This window comes from Micromys minutus, assembly GCF_963924665.1.
Source record: "Micromys minutus genome assembly, chromosome: 3".
NCBI lineage: Eukaryota > Metazoa > Chordata > Mammalia > Rodentia > Muridae > Micromys > Micromys minutus.
In genome coordinates, this window is record NC_137972.1 from 11,819,656 (window position 1) to 11,843,823 (window position 24,168).

General features: G+C 37.4%; 1 protein-coding gene across 3 annotated transcripts in view; it reads right to left on the reverse strand.

The window, feature by feature from the left end:
* ATF7IP (activating transcription factor 7 interacting protein) overlaps positions 1-24,168 on the reverse strand; it is an 80,106-nt gene that overhangs the window by 17,783 nt on the left and 38,155 nt on the right. For 2 of the 3 annotated variants that reach the window (XM_080913982.1, XM_080913983.1), the window contains exons 2-9: positions 21,956-23,571; positions 19,047-19,133; positions 17,752-17,897; positions 15,972-16,109; positions 12,702-12,767; positions 10,533-10,606; positions 6,780-6,868; positions 2,761-3,396 (exon numbers count right to left, since the gene is read on the reverse strand). In XM_080913982.1, the coding sequence (XP_080770108.1) occupies positions 2,761-3,396; positions 6,780-6,868; positions 10,533-10,606; positions 12,702-12,767; positions 15,972-16,109; positions 17,752-17,897; positions 19,047-19,133; positions 21,956-23,564 (2,845 nt within the window). In that variant the 5' untranslated portion in view covers positions 23,565-23,571. The remainder of the gene's footprint in view (positions 1-2,760; positions 3,397-6,779; positions 6,869-10,532; positions 10,607-12,701; positions 12,768-15,971; positions 16,110-17,751; positions 17,898-19,046; positions 19,134-21,955; positions 23,572-24,168) is intronic. The other variant, XM_080913984.1, reaches the window with a different exon arrangement.

Here is a 24,168-nt window from a genome sequence, read left to right on the forward strand (position 1 = left end):
GTGTTAGGACTTTGAATTGAGGCCATCTACCTACCCAGATTACTTTTCTATATTCATTTTTGTTTGACTTGTATCAAGTTTCCATGGGAAGATTGTTACAGGCCTGAAAACTGCTCCAGAACAGCATGAGAAGCAAGTTTGTTCTTAACAAATTTCTAACAGACAGAAGAGAAACTTCCGCTTCTAAGAGTTTATAAAGTATCTTTTGCAGCCATCAAAGTAACTGGCTTTTACTCCCAGAGCGATCAGGCATTATCAGGAGTGATCTTACATTAAAGCATCCATCCGCTTTCTGGAAACAGACAACTTCTTGGTGAAATATGGTATTGCTGTTATTTTCAAACTCTCAGAACATATGAAGAGTAGCCCATAAATACTTACAGACTGATAAGTCTACATGTAAGCAATCGACTAAGATAAAGGCCCACAAGTGAACCCCAGGGCAGCAACTAAACACCAGACTTTGTGATGTCTTTTTTAACCTTGTTTCAAATTTATTTTTGAAGAAGTAATACATTTTTATAAAGAGATGTAAAATTGGCAGGGTACAGTGGTGCACACCTTTACACCAGTACTTGGGAGCAAACGCAGGCAGAGGGCTGTCTGATCTACATAACAGGCTCTAGGCCTGCCAGAACGACATAATAAGACTGTCTCAAAAAGTAAGAAAAATATATTTTTTCCTGAAACAGTTTTACCATAAAACTAATTGTTACTTGTCTTACACGTGAAAAAATTAATATACACAGGCAATATTACCAAATCATTAATATTTTGTTTCTTTATCTACATACTAAATACATGTGTATATGTGTAGGCTGTTTTGTAATCCAGAATGATTCTATGCTGGGCATAATTGTCTCAGGAGGTTAATTATTCATAAAACAGTAACGACATCCCTTTGCCTAGATTCAATGCCCCTGCCCTTTACTACAGGATAAACATTGCCTTTTGTTTTAATAAAGCCTTTGTCTCTGCCTTCTTCCCTTTCTCCAATCCACCTGAGCTACTTCTCAAAGTAAAAGAAAGTTGAAAATCGTCTATTAACAAAATTAACAAAAAGAGAATTCAAATTATAGCTTACTGTCTTTCTATATAATGTAGGGTAGATGTTTATTTTGTTACCTGCTTGATGGATTACGTTATTTAACATTTGATGCCAGCTTAAATTACAAGTAGCCTAAAAAGGACAAATGGTCATTTTACTATCATTCATGGCATCCCTGAAATTAGGGATGGTCAAGGTTCTTACATAAGTGCTTCCTAATGAACACTGTGGAAACATCACATGTGCCACTCACATTCATTACTAATTGCTAGAAATTAGTGTTAATCACGAACTAAATGCAATTTCAGATGAAGGGCAACTTAAATAGTTTATATATAGTTCTATAAATATAATCAAATAAATACTCTAAAATAAAAACATTTTAAGAATAAATATATCATCTCAAAAAGAGAATGCTGTACTAATCCATGATTATAGGAGTATTAATCTTACAAAACACTGATAAATGGCTACTAAAAAGCTCGTCAGCTAGGTAGCTCTATAGTATAGCATTATCAACATTTACAACTGTTTGAGAAACACGTGATGAAATGATAATCTGAAAGGTGCATATGTAAGGTTCAAGTACTCACATCATTAAATAAATACACTTTAAAACTTCCTTAACAGGCCCTGGTCTTCTAGTAATGTTCTGTATTTATTTAAATTCAATGTAAATGAATTAAAAACAATGCCAACTTTGTTTCAAAATTTCAGTTATCTTGTGCAAAATCATATAAAATAAAGTCCACTACAGATCATCTGACATCAAAAATACTTAAAGTTTTGTGAAAAGAAATGAGAAGGGAAAAAAATGAAGCTTAACTGGTTGGACCTCTGACTTGATTAAAACTATCCATCTGTCTTAGGAATGCGGTACTGACAACGTGTTTGCGTTGCTCCAGTACGGGAAAGGCTGGTGGACCTGAGACTAGCCTGGTCCAGGACAGCCATCATTGAGACATGCGATTTCAAATAGCAGCTGTAGCCAAATTCATCTTACATTTTGAAGTAAAATACATTAGGTAATATGCCTTATAGAATAGGACAAAAAAGAGAGGAAAAAAAGAAAACAAGGAGTCAAACAGTTTGTAAGGAAAGAAAAAAGCTAGTTTTTAATTGTTCAACTTGGATGTTGAGAGATGCATATATAAAGGGCTCTGACTAGTGGAGAAGACACTCAGGGTCCTGTTGTTACTGTTACAGTTTTGATTTTGAGATGGGGAGAGAAAGGAGGGGGAAAACTGGGGAGAGAGAAAGTGTGGAGCAGAGGAGAGACTAGACTAAGGGGCACAGAGATAGTAAGTCGGAGGAGTTCTGTGTCTTAGGGCACAGTAAGGCAACTAACTACTTGGCAAAATCATCTATGATAAAGAAAAAAACAGCAGTAAAGTCCCAATGAACAAAAATGATTGTTTGAAACATAAAGAGTTCAATGCTCTGAACAGATTATTAAATGTATACATGAATCAAGTAATTACAACAGATCCCATAAAGCTGTATAGTATGTCCGAATAAGAAAGAACAGTGAAATAAATCCCTCTCACATTCCACTTTAATAGTATCATTAGGTATTCAGAAAATTATTAAAAATATCAAGCAAATTGTTTACCCCATTTCCCCAAGGATGTTAGAAGAGCCTACTGAGTAAAAGGGCACAAACTTGTTTTTTTTTTTTTTTTTTTTTTTTGTTACAAAGCAAACCAACTTACCAATTCTTGGGGTGGCAGAGCTACTTTGTTCTGCTGAAGATGAAGTGCTAAAAGCAGGTATTGGGATTTTCATCTGTATTGAGCCTCGACTGCTTGATGAGCTATAGAGTCCTGATGGGCCTACTGTGGGTAGAGAAGTCCTCGTGGCTTGCACAATAGAATGTGCAGTTGGAACGGCCTGTACAGCAAGTGTTGTTCCCAAAGGTGCAGCGGTGGCTGAAGAGTTCCTCTGAATACTAGGACTGGGCACTGACGGAATGTTTGGTTTAGTGGGGTTTGGCAAGGGTGGCAAGGATACTGGATTTTTGGTAAGACCACTCACTGTAGGTTGGCTTTGCACAGATATAAATTCCACGTTGCCAGATGGTTGATTGGTCACTAAAGTCCCTGGATGGCTTTGCAGGAGCTGAGGCTGAGAGGTTACTGCAACAGGTACGTGCAGAATCACTGGCAAGGGCTGCAGAGAGATTGTAGGCTGAGGGTTCCCACTAGGCACCTGAGTAGTGGCAACTACTGTGGCTGTGCTGGGCGCAGGAAGAAGAGGTGCTGCCGGCAGAGAACCTGAGGTTGCTGAGGTCTGCAGTTTAGGCTGACTACTGACAACAGCTGTAGAAGTACCGTGACTGGCTGAAGACGCTACAGAGAAAAACACAAGTCAGTCTCCACAACCACCTTAATTTACAAGAAAAAAATAAGACACAAATTCAATGTATTCTAAACAGAAAAGCCACCACCAAAATTTATGAGGTTTAAGTTTGAAACTCTAGAATGTTTTATTTGTTTTGGTTTTTCAAAACAGGGTTTCTTTATGTAGCCCTTTCTTGAAACTCAGTCTGTAAACCAGGCTGGCCTCGTAATCAGAGATCTGCCTGCCTTTGCCTCCTGAGTATGAAGATTAAAGGTGTGAACAACCATGACCCAGCTTAGAAGTACTTTATGTGTCTATTTGGTGTTTTATGAAATGCCACGGGGTTGGGGATTTAGCTCAGTGGTAGAGCGCTTGCCTAGCAAGTTAGGCCCTGGGTTCGGTCCTCAGCTCTGGAAAAAAAAAAAAAAGAAATGCCACATGATTCAATGATAATATGCAAGACGGTTCTCTCAATAGAAAAACAGTTCCCTTAGTATTTTCACTTCAGAGGAACTGAGAAAAATTTAAAAAACATTAAAAACTAAGTAAATATAGAAATATTTTTAAAACCTCACTCCCAACACTATGAGTGCCTTAAAACATCGGCAATATCTAACTTAGGTAGGACATCTAGAAAGAGTTGGACATTAGTAAGTAAAGCTAATCATTAAAATTTACCATCTGAACCATAGAAAATCTGACAGTTTTACCAAGTTCCTTAGAAAAGAACTAAAAGAGAAGCCCTTCAAGAAGAGTCTATAACCCTTACTTGGTATGGGAAGAAAAAAAAAATCACCGAGTGAACAGTACAGATGAGTTAAGAAGTGGGCCAGATACCTAAGAGGGACAAGAATACATGCTGACTACCAAGACTTAGTCCCATTGAACAGACTTAAACTATAACTTTACTGCTCAGATATCTAATTGTTCCAAAATCACAGGTATACCAGATGACTGATTCTCAATGAATGCAGAGAGACACCTGTACTTTCCTGAGAACCCTGCATGGAGTTTGCAATGTCAAAGCTATTTTCATAATACTAATATACATATAATATATGTACACATTAATATACATGCATATACATATATTATACATATATAATAATGAGACATTTGATGTTTGCACTATGTGGACAGAAATAAGATGCCTGTTGGCCTAGTTCAACAGATCTACAGGTGAAGACATCATGTACTCACTCCCAGTGATGCATAAAGCAGGCAGTAGAGACCACCCTTTCATACACTATGTCTTTTTCTATGTAGCCACCTAACCCTTAACATGGACATGTTTTGAGAAATGTTTCAATACATAATTCCAATGCTGTATGATTACAAGGCTGTACAAAGCTATTTGAAATGTATCAATCATCCCATGAGTCATGGGACAGTAAACATGAAATATATACACCTACTACAAGTATAAAATAGCGTATCAGCTTATAGTAAATTGGTGTTAAGTGTAATAAAGTAATAACATGGTTGCAGTTAGGTAACCTACATAATTCTATTTGCTATAGTCTGTAGCTCACGTGAACCTAACATATGCATGAGTAAGTCGCTGACTCCATTATGCTCTTACCAGGTAACTGTTTCATGTACATTCAGAACTTTCTGAAATATCATTATGGGGCACAGGATTGTACACATGTCCTCATAGTAAAGTTTAATCTAGAAATTAGGCATAGTAAGAAATAAAAATTAAAAAAAGGCCTACTAATAAAACAGAATAATTACTACAGTATGATAAAAGATAAGAATTGTTTGGAGTGTTCCATGTAATATTTGTAGTCCATGATAACAAACTATGGAAAATAAACTGTGGATAAGGGGACACTACAAATCCAAGGTGGTTTTGAAGCACCAAATGCTCCTGTCACACTCAAATGGTAACTAGCAAATGCTTATTATAGTATTTAACAAAAAGTAAATTTCACTTTAAAATATCCATAAAGAAGTAATAAAAACTACCATTGTTATTATGCCCCATCTTTCAGTAAAGCATAGATTTGTTTTGAACTTATGATCTACATGCCATAGCCTGCTAAGTGCTTGAATTATAGGCCTGCACGACCATGCCTAGCAAGACCTATTTTCGTCAAAGAGTGACTTAGAAAAACAATAAGAAAAGCAGAGTATTATGATTTCTGAGTGTTCTGTACTAACCCCAGAGAAACTACCAAAGGGGAGAACCCAATCATCTAAAAGGGCCTGTTTCCATCTACCTGTATGAGACTGCATTTCATTCATGTAAAGTCAGCAGACTGAAGAGACTGAAAGCAGATGTAGACATAAGAAGCCAGCCAGCTTGCAGGCAGTGGTGATACACACCTCTAATCCCAGCATGTGGGAGGTAGAGATGGGAAGATCTGAGTTTGAGCCCAGCCTGGTCTTCAGAGTGCCAGGCCAATAGAGAAAAACCCTGACTCAAAACCAACCAACCAACCAACCAACAAAAAAGCCAGCCATCTTTTAGCTGTATAACATCAAATATAATTTTCAATAAATATGTAAAAGGCAACACCTCCACGTTTTCACTGACAATTACACATGACCATGGATGCTCATGTGTGCATGAACATGTGTAGAGCAAAGTGTCACTCCTGTGGTGCCGCTGACTTTTCTCTTTTAGTCATTTTTATTTAGTCACCGGCAGCTTCACACAGTCTTCAGTATCTCAGTTACTTTCACCCACATCCTTCTGTTTTCCTTTTCCGTTGAGTCAGGCTCCCTCGCTGGCCTGGAGCTCACCCGAGGGCGGGCTGGCCAGCCTCCAGCACGGGGACCACTGCCTCATTTGTTCATTTGTTTTCCATGGGTGGAAATGGAGCTCACATTTCTACTCTTTCACTAATCATTTTTAAATTAAAAAAATAAAGCTATTTTCTGTTTTTTAAAAAAAATGTTCCTTGTGTGCAAATTGCAAGCTTATTATAATTTATTTTGTTTTTTGTTTCTTAGACAAGGCATCACTACAGAAAAGCTGACTATATAAACCAGGCTGGCCTTGAACTCACAGATCTGCCTGCCTCTAGGCTTATTATTAATTTTAAGTGAACAAAAAGTCCTTACATTTTTATCTTAACTTAATTGGTAATACCAATTAGTTTAACTCAAAAATTTTCAGGACTTCATAGTAATTACACAGGACTGTGAGGGCCTAAACCTGACAAGTCTGAGAGGCACTACACTAGGAATTTAAACATCGGTGTGTACAGGCATACTTATTTATAATCCTGAACTTGTTTTTGAAATATACTTGTATTTATACCAAAGTGCCCTGTTTTCTAACCCATTTTTAACCACAAAAGAATATAAGAGAACCAAAGATGTTAGGGCTTCTTGGGAAAATGTATATTGGTATTAAAAACAATAATAACAAAAATGTTACCTGTATTCCCAGGAGTTTGAAAGGACGTTTGTGGACCTTCACTCACATTCCTCTTGGACTCCAGCAGCTGTCGCACTGTGCCTGCATTTCTATGAAAAAAATACATGGACAGTCAATGGCCATGTGATCCTAGGAGACACACCAAAGGACAGGAAAAGCAGTGGCCCATGGTGGGGAAAAAGAAATGGGATTTGTGTTTGTGTCCTATACCTGAAGACAAAGTTGGTACACAAGCCACTTCATGTCAGATAGCACTGCACAAGTCCTAGTCTACATTTAAACATCATCAGTACATTACTGAAGGCTAATAACCATCAGAGGTCTGCCACACCAGAACCCTCAAAGTTAACCCCATCCCAACACATACTACTATAGGAAAATCCGGGGACCAAAGACATCCAGATGGCTAAAAGCCCTGGAAAGAAAACAATGAACAAAAGTCAGAAAAATGTGACACCTTCATAGTACAGCAACTATACTACAGTAAACTCTGGATATCCTAACATAACCAAAGCACAAGAAAATGACCTTAAATCCATGATTTAAATATTCATGGTATAAATTAATAGAGACCTTTAGAGAGGAAATGAATAAACCCCTTAAAGAAATACAGAAAAATACAATTAAACAGGTGGAAGAAATAAATAAAACTGTGCAAGATGTAAAAGTAGAACTAGAAGCAATAAAGGAAACACAAACTGAAGGAATCCTAGAGATGGAGAACCTAGGAAAGAGAACAGGAACAACAGAATCACCAAAAGAATACAGGAGATGGAAGAGAGAACCTCAGGTTTAGAAGATAGTATAGAAGAAACTGATACATCAGTAAAAGAACATGTTAAAACTAAAAAAATCCTGACACAAAACATCCAGGAAATTTGGGATACCATGTAAAGACCTAACCTAAGAATAACAGGAATAGAAGGTGAAGAAAGAGGCCCAGATCCAAGGTCCAGAAAATATTTTTTAACAAAACCACAGGGGGGGGGGGGGAAAGCAACCTAAACAAAGAGATGCCTATAAACATGTAAGAAGCTTATAGAACACCAATTAGACTGGGTCAGAAAAAAAATATCCTTTCCCACAACCTACAAAATGTACAGTACACATAAAGAATATTAAAAGTTGCAAGGGAAAAAGGCCAGTTAACACATAAAAGCAGACTTATCAGAATTACACCCAACTTCTGAATAGAAACTCTGAAAGTTAGAAGAGCCTGGACAGATATCTTGCAACCTCTTAAAAAACAACAACAACAACAACAACAACAACAACAAAAAATGTCAACATAGACTACTATACCCAGCAATACTCTCAATTACCATAAATGGAGAAAACAAGATATTTCAAGACAAATCTAAATTTAAACAGTATCCAGAAATCGAGTCCTACAAAAAATACTAGAAAGAAAATTATAACCCAAGGAGGATAACTATATCCAAGAAAAACACAGGAAACAAGTAAATCCATACCAGCAAAAACAAGGGAATCACATACAAATACATATTAACACCACCAACATCAAAATAACAGGAAATAACAATCACTGGTCATTAGTATCTCTCAACATCAATGGACACAATTCTCCAATAAGAAGACAAGGTCTAACAAAATGGTTATGAAGACAGGATTCATCATTCTGCTGGATACAAGAAACACATCTCAACAACAAAGATAGACACTACCTCAGGCTAGAGGGCTAAAAATATTTTCCAGGTAACTGGACCCAAGAAGCAAACAGCAGTAGTCATTCTAATATCTAATAAAATAAAATTTCAAACAAAATTAATTGAAAGACACAGGAAGGGCACGTCATACTTTAAAAAAAAAAACCATATTTGTAAAAGAAACATTGCTAAAGCTTAAATTACACACTGAGTGGCTAGAGAGATGGCTCGGCATTTAAGAGCACTGACTGCTCTTCCAGAAGTCCTGAGTTCAAACTTCAGCAACCACATGGTGGCTCACAACCATCTATAATGAAATCTGATGCCCTCTCCTGGTGTGTCTGGAGACAACCACCGTGTACTCATATAAATAAAATAAATCTTTTTTTAAAAATTACACATTGAACCCTACACATACTGTGAAGGTTTCAACACCCAACTAACACCAATTGACAGGTCATTCAAAAACAGAGAAATAACGAAACTAACAGACATTATGAATCAAATGGACCTAAGAGACCTCTATAGAATATTTCACCCATACACAAAAGAATATACCTCTTCTCAACACCTCATAGATCCTTTTCCAAAACTGACCATTTAATTGGTCACAAAGCAAGTCTCAACAGATTCTAGAAAACTGAAATAATGACTTGTATCTTATCAGAACATCATGGATTAAAGCTGAACGTCAACAGATAGAAACACTAGAAAGCCTACACATTCATGGAAATTGAACAACTCTCTACTCAGTGATCATTGTGTCAGGAAGAAATAAAAAAATAAATTGAAGATTTTCTACAATTCAATGAAAATAAAAGTACAACATTCCTATATCCCATATTCCAGGGAAAAAAGCAACCAAGCAAACCAAATCGGAGTAGAAGGCAGGAAATAATGAAAATCAGGGCTGAAATTGATCAATTACAAACAAAGAAAATAAGACAAAGAGCCAATAAAACCAAAAGCTGATTCTTTGAGAAAATCAAGATAGATAAGTCATTAGCAAACTAATCAAGACAGACAGTATGCAAATGAACAAAATAAGAAATGAAAAGAGAAACAGATACTGAGGAAACTGGCTGGAAAAAAATAATTGGTGTTACTTCAAAAGCCTGTACTCCACAAAATTTGAAGATCTTAATAAAATGAGCAACTCTCAAAATCAAAACTACTTAAACAGCCCTATAACCTCTAAAGAAATAGAAGCCATCTTTAAAAGTCTCCCAATCAAAACTTTATAAAGAACTCAAGAAGTTAGACACCAATAACCCAAATAATCCAATTGAAAAATAGGATACAGAGCTAAAAAGAGAATTCTCAAGAGAGGAATCTCAAATGAGGGAGAAACACTTAAAGAAATGTTCCAAGTCCTTAGTCATCAGGAAATGCAAATCAAAACAACCCCGAGATTCCTTCAGAATGGCTAAGATCAAAAATTCAAGAGATAAAACATGCTGGTGAGGATGTGGAGCAAGTGCAACACTCCTCCATTGCTGGTGGTATTGCAACGTTATCCAACCACTTTGGAAACCAATTTTGCAGTTTCTCAGAAAAATGGGAATAGTTCTTCCTCAAGACCCAGCTATAGTGCTCCTGGAAGAGGAGGGCTATCCCAAAAGCTGTTGCCTGTATGTGGGATATGTTCTGCCTTGTCTAGCCTCAGTGGGAGAGGATGCACCTAGCTTCACAAAGACTTGAAGTTCCAATGTAGGGAGTGGAAGGGAGAAGGAATACCCAGGGGGACCCTACCCACTCACTGGAGAAAGAGAAGAAGGACTGTGGGAGAGAGTAATCATGAGGGGGCAGTGAGCAGGACACAAACTAAGTTAAAAAAAAAAAAAAAGCCTAAAAATAAATTAAGTTTCTTTTTAAAAAGTTTTAAAAAGTCTTAACAAAAGAAAACATAATAAATTCACAAAAACATTACCTACTTTAAGGGAAAAGTAAAAAACCAACAATTAAATGACCTAACATGTTATATACCCAATATACCATTTATTGCAGCATAGGTATCTAAAATTCTATGCCAAGGTTAACCTTGCTTTCTAACATTAACAACAGATAAAGAGAACACAGGTCCTACCTGTAGGTCATATTATTATTGCTGTTGATGTCATTGGCAGGCTTTCCTGGTGATATGGGTGGGTTTGGAGGGTTCTGGAAGGGAAAATAACGCAGTAGATAATAAATAAGAAATAAAATAAGACCTTCAAGGCTTTCTCATTTCTTGATCTGTTATTAACAAATACAATAGAAAACAATGAAATATCAGACAACATAACTGTCTTTTCTTATCTCTTTCTTTTTTCTTCATAAACCTAAATATTTCTCATTTTGTCAACCTCCATCTGGTGACTGGGGTCATTTTCTCTTTCTGATGCTTATCCTGCTAACATAGTAAACAGTCCTACAAACTTTACTTTCTGGGTACCAAGTGATGCTGTGAAAGGCACTAAACTCTGGGCATGTTCACAGCTAGGAACATGGTGCCACATTTTTCTGATTGGCTTCACAGAACTTCCTGCTTCTTTGAAGTAACTAATTCACTCCACATTTTAAGACAAACAGAAACATCAAGTGTGGAGCTTACTGCTGAGGTAATCATCCTTCAGTCTCACAAACTGCTCAGTTTCGAATGAGGTCTGGGCAGCAGCAACACTGTGATCCATTTGAGAACCACTAGACAGCAGATGCCTTTCCTTCATTTTCTTGACAATATGTGATATCTAAAGGTCTCAGGTTTCTTTTTTCAAGTCAACTTTAAAATGGGTTTGTTTGGGAAAGATGGATTATCTCTTGAAAAGCCATCATTCTCCCAGGGAAGAAAACCAGGCATTCCCTCTTCCAATCTATGGAGTTGACAGAGTAACTTACAGGCAGCTGTCATCAATTAATACATTGGTCACAGACCTAAGAGAGATGCAGGCCCACTACACAGTGATTACAGACAATAAGAACAGTAACTCCGTCCTCCAGACAAGGAGGCTAGTGGTATGGAACTGGGTCAGTAACAGGAGGCTTTAGGAGCAATGGTGACTGGTAACATTGTTACTGTTAGCTATCGCTGTGTGCCAGAGGTTATGGGGGTATCAACACATAGAAATGTCATTTACTCGACTGAAAATAAACTTAAACTGCTATACTAAATTAGGAATAGAAATATAATTGAATAATAAAGAAATAACAAAAAATAAAAAACAACAAGAAAGAGACAGACAGAGGCTGTACTGGTATTTAGATTTAATTCTATTTTAAAAGAATATGTTCAAACTGTTAAAGGAAACAAGGATGACACAACCTAATCATCATATGCATATAGATGAATGAATATAAAAAAAATTATAAACAAAAGGAAGACACTAGCAAGAATGTACAAAGAAGTAAACCAGGCAAGACAAATCTCCAAAACCTAACTTCTGTTTTGTGAAACAGAGTTTCTTGTAATCTAGGTTGTCATAAAACTCCCTACAGTCAAGGAAGGCCTTCAACTTCTAATTCTCCCGCCTCTTTCCGCTCAAACGCTGTAACACCATGCAGTCCTATGTCATGCTGGGATGGAGTCCATCCCATCCATGTTTCCTGCATGCTAGTCAGGCACACACCTACCAAGCTATATGCTCAGCCTTTAAAAGCATAATGTTAACGACAAGAAAACAAAAACAAAAAACAAAAACAAATACAGCTTCAAAAATTTTGCAACCACAAATAGATTTAATATAAATGCTGACATCTAAGAACACTAACAAGAAATAATTAGTCTAAAGGTTCAGCTCCAGGACTATATATACTAATATTTAGGAAAAAAGCAACTTTTACTTTCATGATAAAGGAAATGTTAGTGTCTCCTAAAAGGTAGCTAAATGTGGTGGTTTAAGTAAGAATTATCCACAAAGGGTCATAGATATGAATGCTTGGTAACCAAGGACTGTCACTATTAGGTGTGGCCTTGGAGGAAGTGTGTCACTGAAGGTGGGTTTGAAGGTTTAGGAAGCTTAAGCCAGGCCCAGAGTACATGTGTATGCACATGTGTCTGTCTCCCCTCCTTTGTACTCCCCAAGCCCTGCCTGTGGTGTGGATGTACAACTCTCAGCACTGTGTCTGTGTACACTGTTATGCTTTCCACAGTGCGATAAAGGAAACTCGGAACAGGAAGCCAGCCCTAATACATGTTCTCTTTTATAAGAGTTGCTGCAGTCATGGGAGTCTCTTCACAGCAACAGGACACAGATGAAGACTAAGCAGAGAGGCTTACTTCTTGTCTTTTCTTAAGATCATCTTTGGCTGCTCCAAAACGTTTGGTTAATCTGGCTATCTTGGCCTAGAAAATAAACAAATTAAAGTCAAGTGATATACCACCCTTTAAAGTCAGCTACATAGCAGAGAGATCAAAGATATACAGCTCTGGCTCTCCTGAGCAAAGTAAGACAAGATGGCTATAGAATACTGGATAACAGAGAAATCACAGGAAACTCACTGCGGTCCCTGAAACAACTGCCAGGCATAAACATGCATACGCAACCTGCCCTTAACCACAACTGGTGTGTTGGTTCGCAACACCAGATTCTTTTGGAATATGTAAAGCTTTATTTACAGCTATTTTTCAAAATGGCTATAGTCACACATAAGTTTTTATTGAAAACATATAGGCATAGAGGTATACATGTAAGTCATAAGAGATCCCTGGACAAAACTACTTGGATATCTATGTCCTGTATTGACTCATTTGTATGTGTACTTTCCAACTAGTTCTGTGGGTTCAAATCCCAGCAACCATATGGTGGTTCACAACCATCTGTAATGAGATCTAATGCCCTCTTCTGTGTGTCTGGAGACAGATATATATATAACAAATAAATAAAGCTTAAAAATTTTTTTAAATATAATTTTAAAAAAACAAGCACCTCAATGAAAAAAATGAAGTTAAATAAAATAAATCAAATTTGGGCATTTAGATAACAATTTCAAATTTAACAGAGACATTCTATAGAATAATTCGTAATTAATGGAAATACTAAAGATAAAAAGGTCAATTATAGAGCCTCAGTAGGAAACATCATCCAAAGACCTTATCAATCAGAAGAAAGAATATCAGAAATTGAAAGCTCTAAAGAAATTCTTATATTCATATAACAATAAAAGAAAATAAGAATAATAAACCATGACTACAACTTTTAGGAACTCTGATCAAAAGACCAAACTTAATCCATAAAGTACAATGAACTGAAATGCAAACCAAAAGCATAGAAAATCTATTCAATCACATTATATCAGAAAATTTCCCTGATTTAGAAGAAGATATGGACTTTCATGTATAAGAGGTATTTACAGTTCTGATCAAAGAAACTCTTTATGTGACATTATAGTTAAATTATTAAGAGTACTCAATAAAGAATGCTGATAAAGTGAAGGGCCATCTTAGGAAAATTCACTAGAATTTTAATACAGTGTAAAACCTAAAGCCAGGAAATCAAGGAATGATATTTCAGGTAAATCACTATCAAACAGGTTATTATATTCAAAAAAGTTATCCTCTAAAATCTAATGAAGGGAAAGAGGGAAAAAAGACATTCTACCATGAATAAGCACTAAATAAAACCATGACTACTTAATCAAAATTAGAGAAAATTAGAGAATCCTACATACACAAAGAAGAAAGTCACAATCACAAAAGTTTAGAAAAGTATAAATTCCATGAGAAAATATCTACAAACAGAATGAGGAAATAAAACAAGTTTAACACAGTGAACCAGCAAACTTATAAGATGAGGAAGGGAGAAAAGAGTTTTAAAATCAACTGAAGAGCAAGGACCATGAAAGAAGACAGAATTCCAGGAATAAGAATATAATTATCAGTAATAAAAGTAAATCATCTGGGCTGTAGAGATGACTCAGTGGTTAAGAGCACTGACTGCTCTTCCAAAGGTCCTGGGTTCAGATCCCAGCAACCACATGGTGGCTCACAACCATCTTTAATGGGATCTGATGCCCTCTTCTGGTGTGTTTGAAGACAGCTACAGTGTATATAATATATATAAAGTAAATCATCTTTACTCTCCAGTTCAAAGATGCAGACAGGTTGACTGATCAGACGAAATAGGGGGAAGAAAAATCCAACTGATTACTGCCTGCAAGAAACACATCACACTGTTAAAGAGTTAATATAAAAAAATGGAAAATGATAATCCAAGCAAATAATAACTGAAAGCAAGTTGGGGCAGGTATCTATATATCTGATAAAGTAGAATTTAAGCCAAAGTTGGAATAAAAAAGTGGTGGTGGTGGTAGTGATGATGAATATAAAAGGCGCTATACCCATTTATTTTATTGTCCCTGCAGAATTATTGGGAAATATAGTAAACTCTTTTTTTTTTTAAAAAAGAACTCAAATGATTGAAAAAAGAAACATTTGAGCAGGGAGTGTGAGCAGCAATTGGGAGTGTGGTTCAGTTGGCAGAGTGTTTGCCCATCATGAAAAGGCCTTGAGTTTGATCCCCATTATCACATAAGCCAGATATGCTCATAATCCTAGCACCCAGGGAAGCTAAAAATACAGAACTTCAAGATCATCCTCAACAATATGTAGAAAAACATTTATTTTTAATATGGATTAGGTAGAATCATCTTTTTTTTTATTTTATGCACACAAATGTTCCCACCAGCACGTAATATATGTATACTGTGTGTGTGTCTTTTTTCCCAAGGAGACCAGTTAGAAAGTATTGGATCCCCTGGAACTGGAGTTGCAGACAAGTGTGTATGATTATGTGGGTGCTGGGAACTGAACCTAAGTTCTCTGAAAGAGCAGCCAATGCTCTTAACCACCAAGTCATCTCTCCAGCACAATAAACTATCATTGAAACATAATATCCACAGAGAAGTACACTGATGCAAAACTAATTCCACTCCCACCTCCATTCCCAAGAAAAACTTCTTTTAATTAAATTTTAATTAAAATTAGAATTTACATAATTCCAGAGTCTCTGCTGCAGATTTAAGTATACCAAGCCTCATATCATACAATCTACAACACAATACCTCAGGGACATTGCAAAAATAACTAATACAAAGTCACGTTGGACTGCGATTTTCCCTTCTAATCTAATGAATGTAACTGGTACCTTCAAAATACAGGAAAATGTAAATACAAAGTACTCACAAAAATGGCTTCTACAGGCAAAGCCAGGAATGGAAAGGATACCGCCACAAAGGTGTCAGAACCATAAGAAGAGATATGACATTGTACCCTTCCTCACTATATAATGTCTAGAGAAAACTATTCTGCTGACACATTCATTCTGTGTTGGCATCTCCAACTGTAAATACACTTCACTTGGTAAAGCATCCAGCTATGCATGGTTGCTTTTAAAGCAGCCCGAGCAAAAACTAGAAACAGACATCTTTTCTTCTTATATAGAATGTAAATGTATTATTTTGTACCCAACCTCAAATATATAAAAGTGGTAACTCACAATCAGAAGATAAATTATAATAAACCCGGATACAAGGCTGCCAAGGTACAGACCTGCAGCTCGGTGAGCACTGCCTTATGCCTCTTGTTGCACTCTATCTTCTCCACTCGTGTTTTTAATTCTGCCAATGTCTTATCAAACACAGCACACTGTAGGGCACACAGTTTTTCTTCTAGCAACCACTGTATGACCTAAAACAAATTTAAAAAAAATCCTTTGTTGCAAAAAGGCAATTCAGAAAACAAAACAAAAACAATATTAAAGATTAATAACAATATAAACCTAATGAATAGAAAATATTCAACTAAAGAGTAAAATCCAAAACTCAATGCTACCAACTAAGATTCTCTCTACACCTCAAAGTGAAAGTACATGCTAAGAATAACATTTCCAGAGAGTAGAATTCTTAAAAAAAAAAAAATTAAAGTATTAGCATTTTCTCATCTTCCTTATTATGCCGAAACTATAAAAACAAAAATTTGTTTAAAAGAACAAGTTCGATATTTTTCTAACCTATTAAAGATTGGAAACTGAGTTACATTAAAAATGCCACAGCCGTATCAGAATTGATAAACTACTTATAAATGCTTGTTCAAAGTTCCATTACTCCATCTGCACCACAATCAACAGAGCCCTGTCAGTCTGTCCTTCACACCTGTGACCTCTGCTCTAGCGATGGAGAGGTCAACCCACCGGCGATTTATCCTTCCTTCACAAGGTCCATGTCACAATTCTATCAGCACTGTACACATTACTACCTCAACATGGACAGGAGACAGAAACTAAGCAGTAACACCATTTTTACTGCATTATTCCTTAATTTTTTCTTTTTAAAGAAAGCATATTGTTCTTGTTATACTAGTATCTCAGTGTATGAAATTTCAGATTATTAATTTATAACTAAGTCCATAAGACCCTAAAAAACAGAACCAGGTTTGTGACTCACACCTGTATTCACATGAACTGGAAACTGACCTCCAAGATTAAGGTCAACCTAGGCTATAACTTTGGTTCAGACTAGGCTACTATGAACTAATGTCTCGTGGAAGAAGGAAACTAGGAGATTGAGAGACAGAGGCCTGAGTTTCATGTCTCTCTACAAAAGGTATCTGAACAAGCTAATGTGCGTAAGTGTGGAGTATCATGCAGGTATGTGTGCTCAAGGACGTACCCATGGACTCCAGAGATCAACACTGGGTATCTTCAGTTTGAAACAGTATCTCATATTGGTTGAGCTGAACCAACTGGCTAAACTGGCTGGTCCTTGGAACCCCTGAAGTTGCCTCCCCTAGCTTCCCAGTGTCTTAGCTGAAAGTGTTCCCCTTTCTCACACTTCAAAAACTATATAACATTAATTATTTTCAACACATATTTATACTAGCACAACATATAGAGGGACGTTTCAGAAAACTTTACTCTGAACATTCATTTTCCTAATCCATCTAAAGTCCTGTCTCTATTATGCTTTATACTAACACAAAAAAGAATTTTAGAACGTACCAACTTAGTATTATAAAGATTGAAGTCTACTAAAAGGTTTAAATGTTAATAAAGTTTGTTTCTTCTGCATTGTAAAATAACGTTCATATAGAAAAGTTTTAAAATCTTAGTTTTTTTAAAGCTCCCTTTATTTAAATATTCACTCCCATGTTTTAAAATAAAAATACTATAGCCAAATAGAGAAATAAAATGTATCATAGATTTCATGGCTTGTCCTTATCTTCAAGCTCTGACTAGATTATGTCAAGGTACACACAGAATAATAGGATCATGCTAAAAATCGCCAAGCATGCCGTGACATTCCTGACACATTTGAAATGTGGTGTGTGCCACCTTTTGAAGCTTCTGGTTGATGTCTCCTTTGGCTGTGATCTTTACTTGAAACTCAGCCTCGTATTCTTCTTCCATGTATCGCCGGCGTTTGGACTGCACACTGTCCATGTCTTCTGACTTAGACCGTTTTCGTCTGGAAAATTCATCTGAGAAAAACAACAACGCAATCGGCACTGCTGAGACCGCGGTCTCAGTGACAGGCCTCCTCACTCCAGTCGGTCAGCCCATGACTACTCTCTAGATCACAACAACTCAGCGGGCATATAATGCTCGGCTTTAAAAAAAAAAAAAAAAAAGCATTCTTTCTTTGCAGTTGCCACATTAAGGCACAGATCTATAGCTGTACATGCAGATAGGAAGCTTCCCATGTTCTTCTCTCTGCACACAAGAATACTTCAACATAAAACAGCCATCATTATGCCACAGGTATCTGTTAGCTATGTACATTCTGAATTATTTAATCCTTCTTCCTCTGTGAAAACAGGTGCAAGGCAGTCATTCTGACTGAGTGGTTCCCTAACCACTCAACCTTTAGAGCATTAAGAAAGAGTATCTAAGAGGTATTTAATATAGCCAAGTCGTTTAGATACATATACACAACAAAATTAACATCACAAAAGTACATTTGGCACTGACTACACATTCAAAGATTTTACTTAAAACATTTTTTTCAAATGTTAACATTCATGAAGTCATTTGAAAATCTGTGGTGGCTTTTCAGCATTTCAAAAACTAAATCACTCATATTTCAACATCTTTTATGGCCATACCAAAGCTTCACCATAAGTAGAACCATTTCCTTTGATCTGTAAAATAATGTTCAGGATACCAGGTAGAGAGGAGCTCAAACACTATTCAGCTTTGTTAGAATAGTAAATAAATATATTCACATCTATCTATTCACTTGTTTAATACAGTTCTACTTCACAGAGTTTTAATATAGACATGATAAACCACAGTAACCCCCTGGCTGCTTGTTCTGAGTCTATGAATCAGTTCTAGCATTCCTTCCCTATGCGTCTGCGTAGACAGAAAGACATTGCAACTCACAACAGTGAGTAAATCCTCCTGCCCCAAGCCTTAAAGTGTAAGTCTACATCCTTTCTACAGAATGATTAACATAAACAAATACAACAAATACACTGACATTTGAAACAATGCATTCAAAGACCCCCTAAGCTACTCATAAACAACGTCAGTAAGTTGTGGCTTATATTAAAAACTGCTGCGACTAGCTGTGGAAACGGGCACGCACGGCTGAGGCCACACTCAGGCAGGAGCTGGTACATGCATACTTGTCGTACTTCTCACAGGCGGCTGCTCCTCGGCTGGCACTTGCTCATCTCCCTCAGCTTTGCTGTCCTTCTCACTCCTTTCTTCCTCTGTTAGGAACATGTGGAAAAGAAAGCCTTATTTCTATAGAAATTAGGAACACCTCGTTAATTCACATTTTTGGTCACCATTCAGGCTACCAAACAAATGTTTTATAAAACTGAGTTACAAAATAAGAAATTTAGAGAGTATCGGAGCACAAACTGAAAAGTTAAAGAACAAAATTCACATTCAAACTGTATTTATGTCTAATAAACTGAATATGAAAAATAATAGATTTCAAGACCAATAATTTCTACCAATTCAAGACCATCATCAGTAACAACTATTATAAATCATTTAGATTCCCTTACTTCATGTTATTAAAATAAACCAGAGCCAGCCAGGTGGCTCAGAGAGTAAAAGACACCTGCTAGCAAGCCTGACATCTATTCCCAAGCCAATGGTAGGAGAGAACTGGCTCGTTATCCTCTGACCTTCAAACGCATGCTGACCACCTTAACAATGAATAAATGTAATAAAACTAAAGCAGTAATTATGACAATTATCAAAATGATAAGGATAAGCAACATACTGGTGAATTCTAAACAACTCAAAAATCTCCTATGCTGAATTACCATTTTTCAGATCTGCCAAGTAGATTCATGGCACTTGTGATTAGAACAGACTACAGGGATTAGAATGTATGCTAGAGTTTTACATTGTGTCATAGAATTCTGATAAGAAAAAATATTAACAGATTCTCACTAGAAAGTAGAGCCCATATTTCTTTAACTCGTTGCTCAGTCTCTAGGGATTGTGCAAATTGCCTTTTGGGAAGATTGTGTGTGTGTGTGTGTGTGTGTGTGTGTGTGTGTGTGTGTGTGTGTGTGTGTGTGTGTGTGCTCGAGCACGCCCGCATGCACACTCGCATGAGTGCGCAGGTACACATGTATGCAGGTACCTTGAGCCAGAAAAGAGGGCTGGCTTTCCAGAGCTAGAGTTATGTGTGGTTGTGAGGCACCATGTGGGTGCTGGGAACACAACCTCAGTCCTCTGCAAGAGCAAATGAATATTCAGCATTGAGCTAACATAAAGTAATCAAATGTCCTTGTACAGAAACAATGTGTGTGTCATTTCAGACAGTATCAGAGGTTTCTACACCTCATCCAGTACAAATCTCAATGAGCTCCTCGGTTCTTATACACTCAGTGCTTCTGGGTGGGCATGCTGTGCTGATGCCTCTGCTCTTCTCCAGAGCAGCCTTCATTAAGGTGCTCAGTTTTCATAGTTCTAGCTTCCATGAGCTTCACTCTAGTCTGTCAAAACTAGACAGTAAGATCACTAAAAGTAGGTGAGCAAATCCTATAGTTCTAGTAATGCCAAAAAAAAAAAAAAAAAAAAAAAAAAGAAAGAGGACGCAAATAAAGCATTTAATATCACCCTGATAGCATTACATTTAATAAGTTACTTTTCTTTCTTTCTTTTTTTTTTTTTTTAGATATTTATTTTATTTATTTGAGTATACTGTCGCTGTCTTCAGACACACCAGAAGAGGGCATCGGATCCCATTACAGATGGTTGTGAGCTACCATGGTTGTTGGGAATTGAACTCGGGACCTCTGGAAGAACAGTCAGTGCTCTTAACCACTGAGCCTTCTCTCTAGCCCGTTACTTTTCTTTTAATGGCAAAAGAATACAAGTATGACGCAAAAGAGTACTACTTACTGTTGTCCTGTGCAAAAATAACAACAACTATATGTAATATATAAACAAACAAGCTTGCCTCTGTCCTACTAAACTGATGGGCCACAGCCTGCCAACCTCTTGCTTTGGACTAAATTCGTAAGGGTATTTAAAAACACAAACACACAAAACAACAAACAAAAAGCCCACAAAGTCCTATAAATTAGTTGAAAAAAATATACCCATTGAGGGGAAAAAAGAAAGTAACAACAGGTAATCCATATATAAACAAATTCAAAAAGCCAATAAACACATTTTCAATCTTGCAAAACACATCAGGAGAATGTGGCCATCAGGAAAATCTACCTTCTCCACACATTTTCTAAGCTTTACACCAGTACAATGCTGGAAAGGCTGTCTGTCTTCCTAGTTAGTGCTTCTTAACCTGTGGGCTATGACCCCTTTAGGATCGAATGGCCCTTTCATGTGGCTGACTAAGACCATCTACATATAAAATATTTACACTATAATGAAGAACAGTAGCTAGATTACAGTTATAAAGTAGCAACAAAAATAATTATATGAGTGGGGTCACCACTTCATGAGGAAGTGTACTACGGGGTCGCAGCACTAGGAAGGTTGAGGACTAATGCTCTATGTGAAGTATGAGAATAACGGGAAGAACAAGGCACACTAGCTTTGTACATGCAGCTGGAGGGCTTGATCTGAAAGCGAAGAACTCGACTGAATAGCAGCTAAGAATGTATGCAGAAGTGCATACTGATGTTAGGGCAAACACACAACCACTAATGTCTGAACGTTCCCAGAAAATACTAAACTAAGCTAGTCTCCTCAGACTATGGTTCTAATCATTTATAAAGTATCCGTTATCATTCTGCAATATGCAACAGCTTGTCTCCAGATGCACTATGACACATTAGGTCTTCTAATTTTCTAAAAGTAAGATTTTGTTGTTGTTGTTTTGATAATGGTTTGAGATTAGGTCTGACATAGACTAAACTAGTCTCAAATAGTTATGTAGGCAAAGTTGACTTTGAACTCCTTGGTCCCTGGCTTCTCCCCTTGTGCCAACATACCTAGCTGCATTTCCTATAAAATCTTACTCATGAATCATTAATATTGATATTATTGAGCAGGTTGTATTAAACAGTTTATAAAAGCAAGTAAAAATTCTTAATCAGCTAACCTGGAGAGCTCATCTTATTCTGTGCTAGAACTTCAGGCTCATCTTTTCCACACGAAATATCCTCTTCATCAGAAAGGACTAAAAAGGCTTCTTTTGGCAAATTCTCACTACTTTCTTGTTTTGAGGGTGAGCCAAAAGAACTCTCCATTTTATCTTCCAAATCTTGACTTCTTTCGACTGGAAGGAGAGAAGTTTTTGAAAAGCAACTGAGTTCATCTTCAGCGGGTGCAAGTTTTTCCAAAATAGGGATGATCTCATCTGTTTCCATAGGATCCATGTTGTCTACGACAGGGTTCTTCTTGTCCTCTTCTGTGGGGTCCTCACTGACAGCTTCTACAAGTTCTGCAGGGCTTTTATGCCCATCCTTTTCACTTTGGTCAACTTCCATGCTGCTGGAGATAGCCTCTTCTTCAAGAGCAGGCTCAGCAATAGGATCTTCCTCTACCTTCTTCGTATTTTCTGGAGGTAGATCACAACAAACAGTTGCACTATGTGTTTTTATAGTTTCTTCCTTCTCACCAACATTACTGTCCACTTTATTTCCCTCATCAAATGAGTCTTTACTTTGAATTTGGTCTAAGTTTTCATTGTCCTCATTCTTGTGTGGACAATCGTCACTGTCATTGCTACTCTGCTCTGTCTTGTCAGTGTCAGGACCTGGCTCACAATCTGGCACTGAACTTGATTTAAAAGTGTCCGTGGCAGATTCCACAGTGAGCTCCCCAGGAGTCAGCTCATCAGAAGCCAGTCTACTGCAGACAGACCTATGAAGGGACTCCTCACTAGAAGGCAGATCGTCAGAAGGCGCATCACCAGAGGTGACACAATCATCCAAAGCTGATTCCCTGGGAACCAGTTCACAAGACGCTACCCCACCTGTGACCATTTCATCTGAATCTGGTTCACTTGAAGCTGGTTCACGAGACACTGGCTCACCAGAAACTAGTTCACCAGAGGTGGAATCACCAGAGGCAACATCATCAGAGGCGGGTTCTTCAGAAGCAGTGTCTCCAGAGACGGGATCGCTACAGGAGGGATCACTGGAAGAGGGATCACTAGAGGCGGGATGGCTGGAGGGGGGCTCCTCACAGGCAGAATCACCAGCAGCCAGGACTCTAGTGGCCAGCTCTCCTGCAGCCAGATCACCAGAGACTGGTTTATCAGAGTCTGGACTATCAGAGAGCGGGATACCACGGCCTGGATTATCGGAGACTGGGGTACTAGAACCTGGTTCAGTGGTTACTTTAGAAGCAAGATCAGAAGTTATACTGGGGGACAAAGCTTCACTATTCAAATCTTCTTGCTTGTTTTTTACACCAACATTGGGGATACACAGTGTTTCTTTCCATTCCGTTTTACTTTCTTCAGACTCAAAACAAACCCCATCAATACCATTCACTTCTTCTCTATCCTGCATACAGTCTGTGTTTTCCAAAGGTGACGTGGGATCCAAGTCTCCGTTTTCATGGTTCCCGTTTAGCAGCTTCCCGTCAGTTCTCAGCAGCTCCTCTCTGACTCTGTGCACAGCATCAAGCTGCTGGCGATCACTTGCTCTCATTGTTTTTCGAGCCTTGAAGACTTTCTTCTGTGGTTCTTCTATATTATCCATTTTGAATCTTTAAATAAAAAGAAAAGCATTTTAATAATTGAGACAGAAATCAATTACAGGTTTAATGAATGTTAAAAAGGCAACAATTTACATTATACAAATTTAAAACAATGATCCGCACTGTGTCTCAGTTCTCGTGTTTACTAGTCACATGACAGAAGTGACGAAACAGTGCACACCACAACATCCATGTAGGGAATGAAGAGGGACCCGAGCTAATATTTTATTCTCAATACAAGAGTTAAAAATGAGACAAGCTTCGGGAACAAGAAAAATATATATTAAAGGAAAAAACAGGTACTGGGAACCAAACCTGAGTCACTGTCTACAAGAGCAGCACTTAACCAACCACTGGGCCATTGTTACAGCTCTGTTTGTAGGTTTGGAAAATGCAAGGAATGAATGCTGAAGAGTACAGGATTCTTCTATGAAACAGTAAAAACGTTCTAACATACACTGTGCGATAGCTACTCAACTTCAAAACGACACACACTGAATGAAGTATGTTCTCCTCTTGGTCAGCTTTGCTAGAGTCCCATCAAATCTATCTGCTTGCCGAAGACCACACTCTTATCCTTGGTGAGGCTCCTGGTTTGCATCTGTG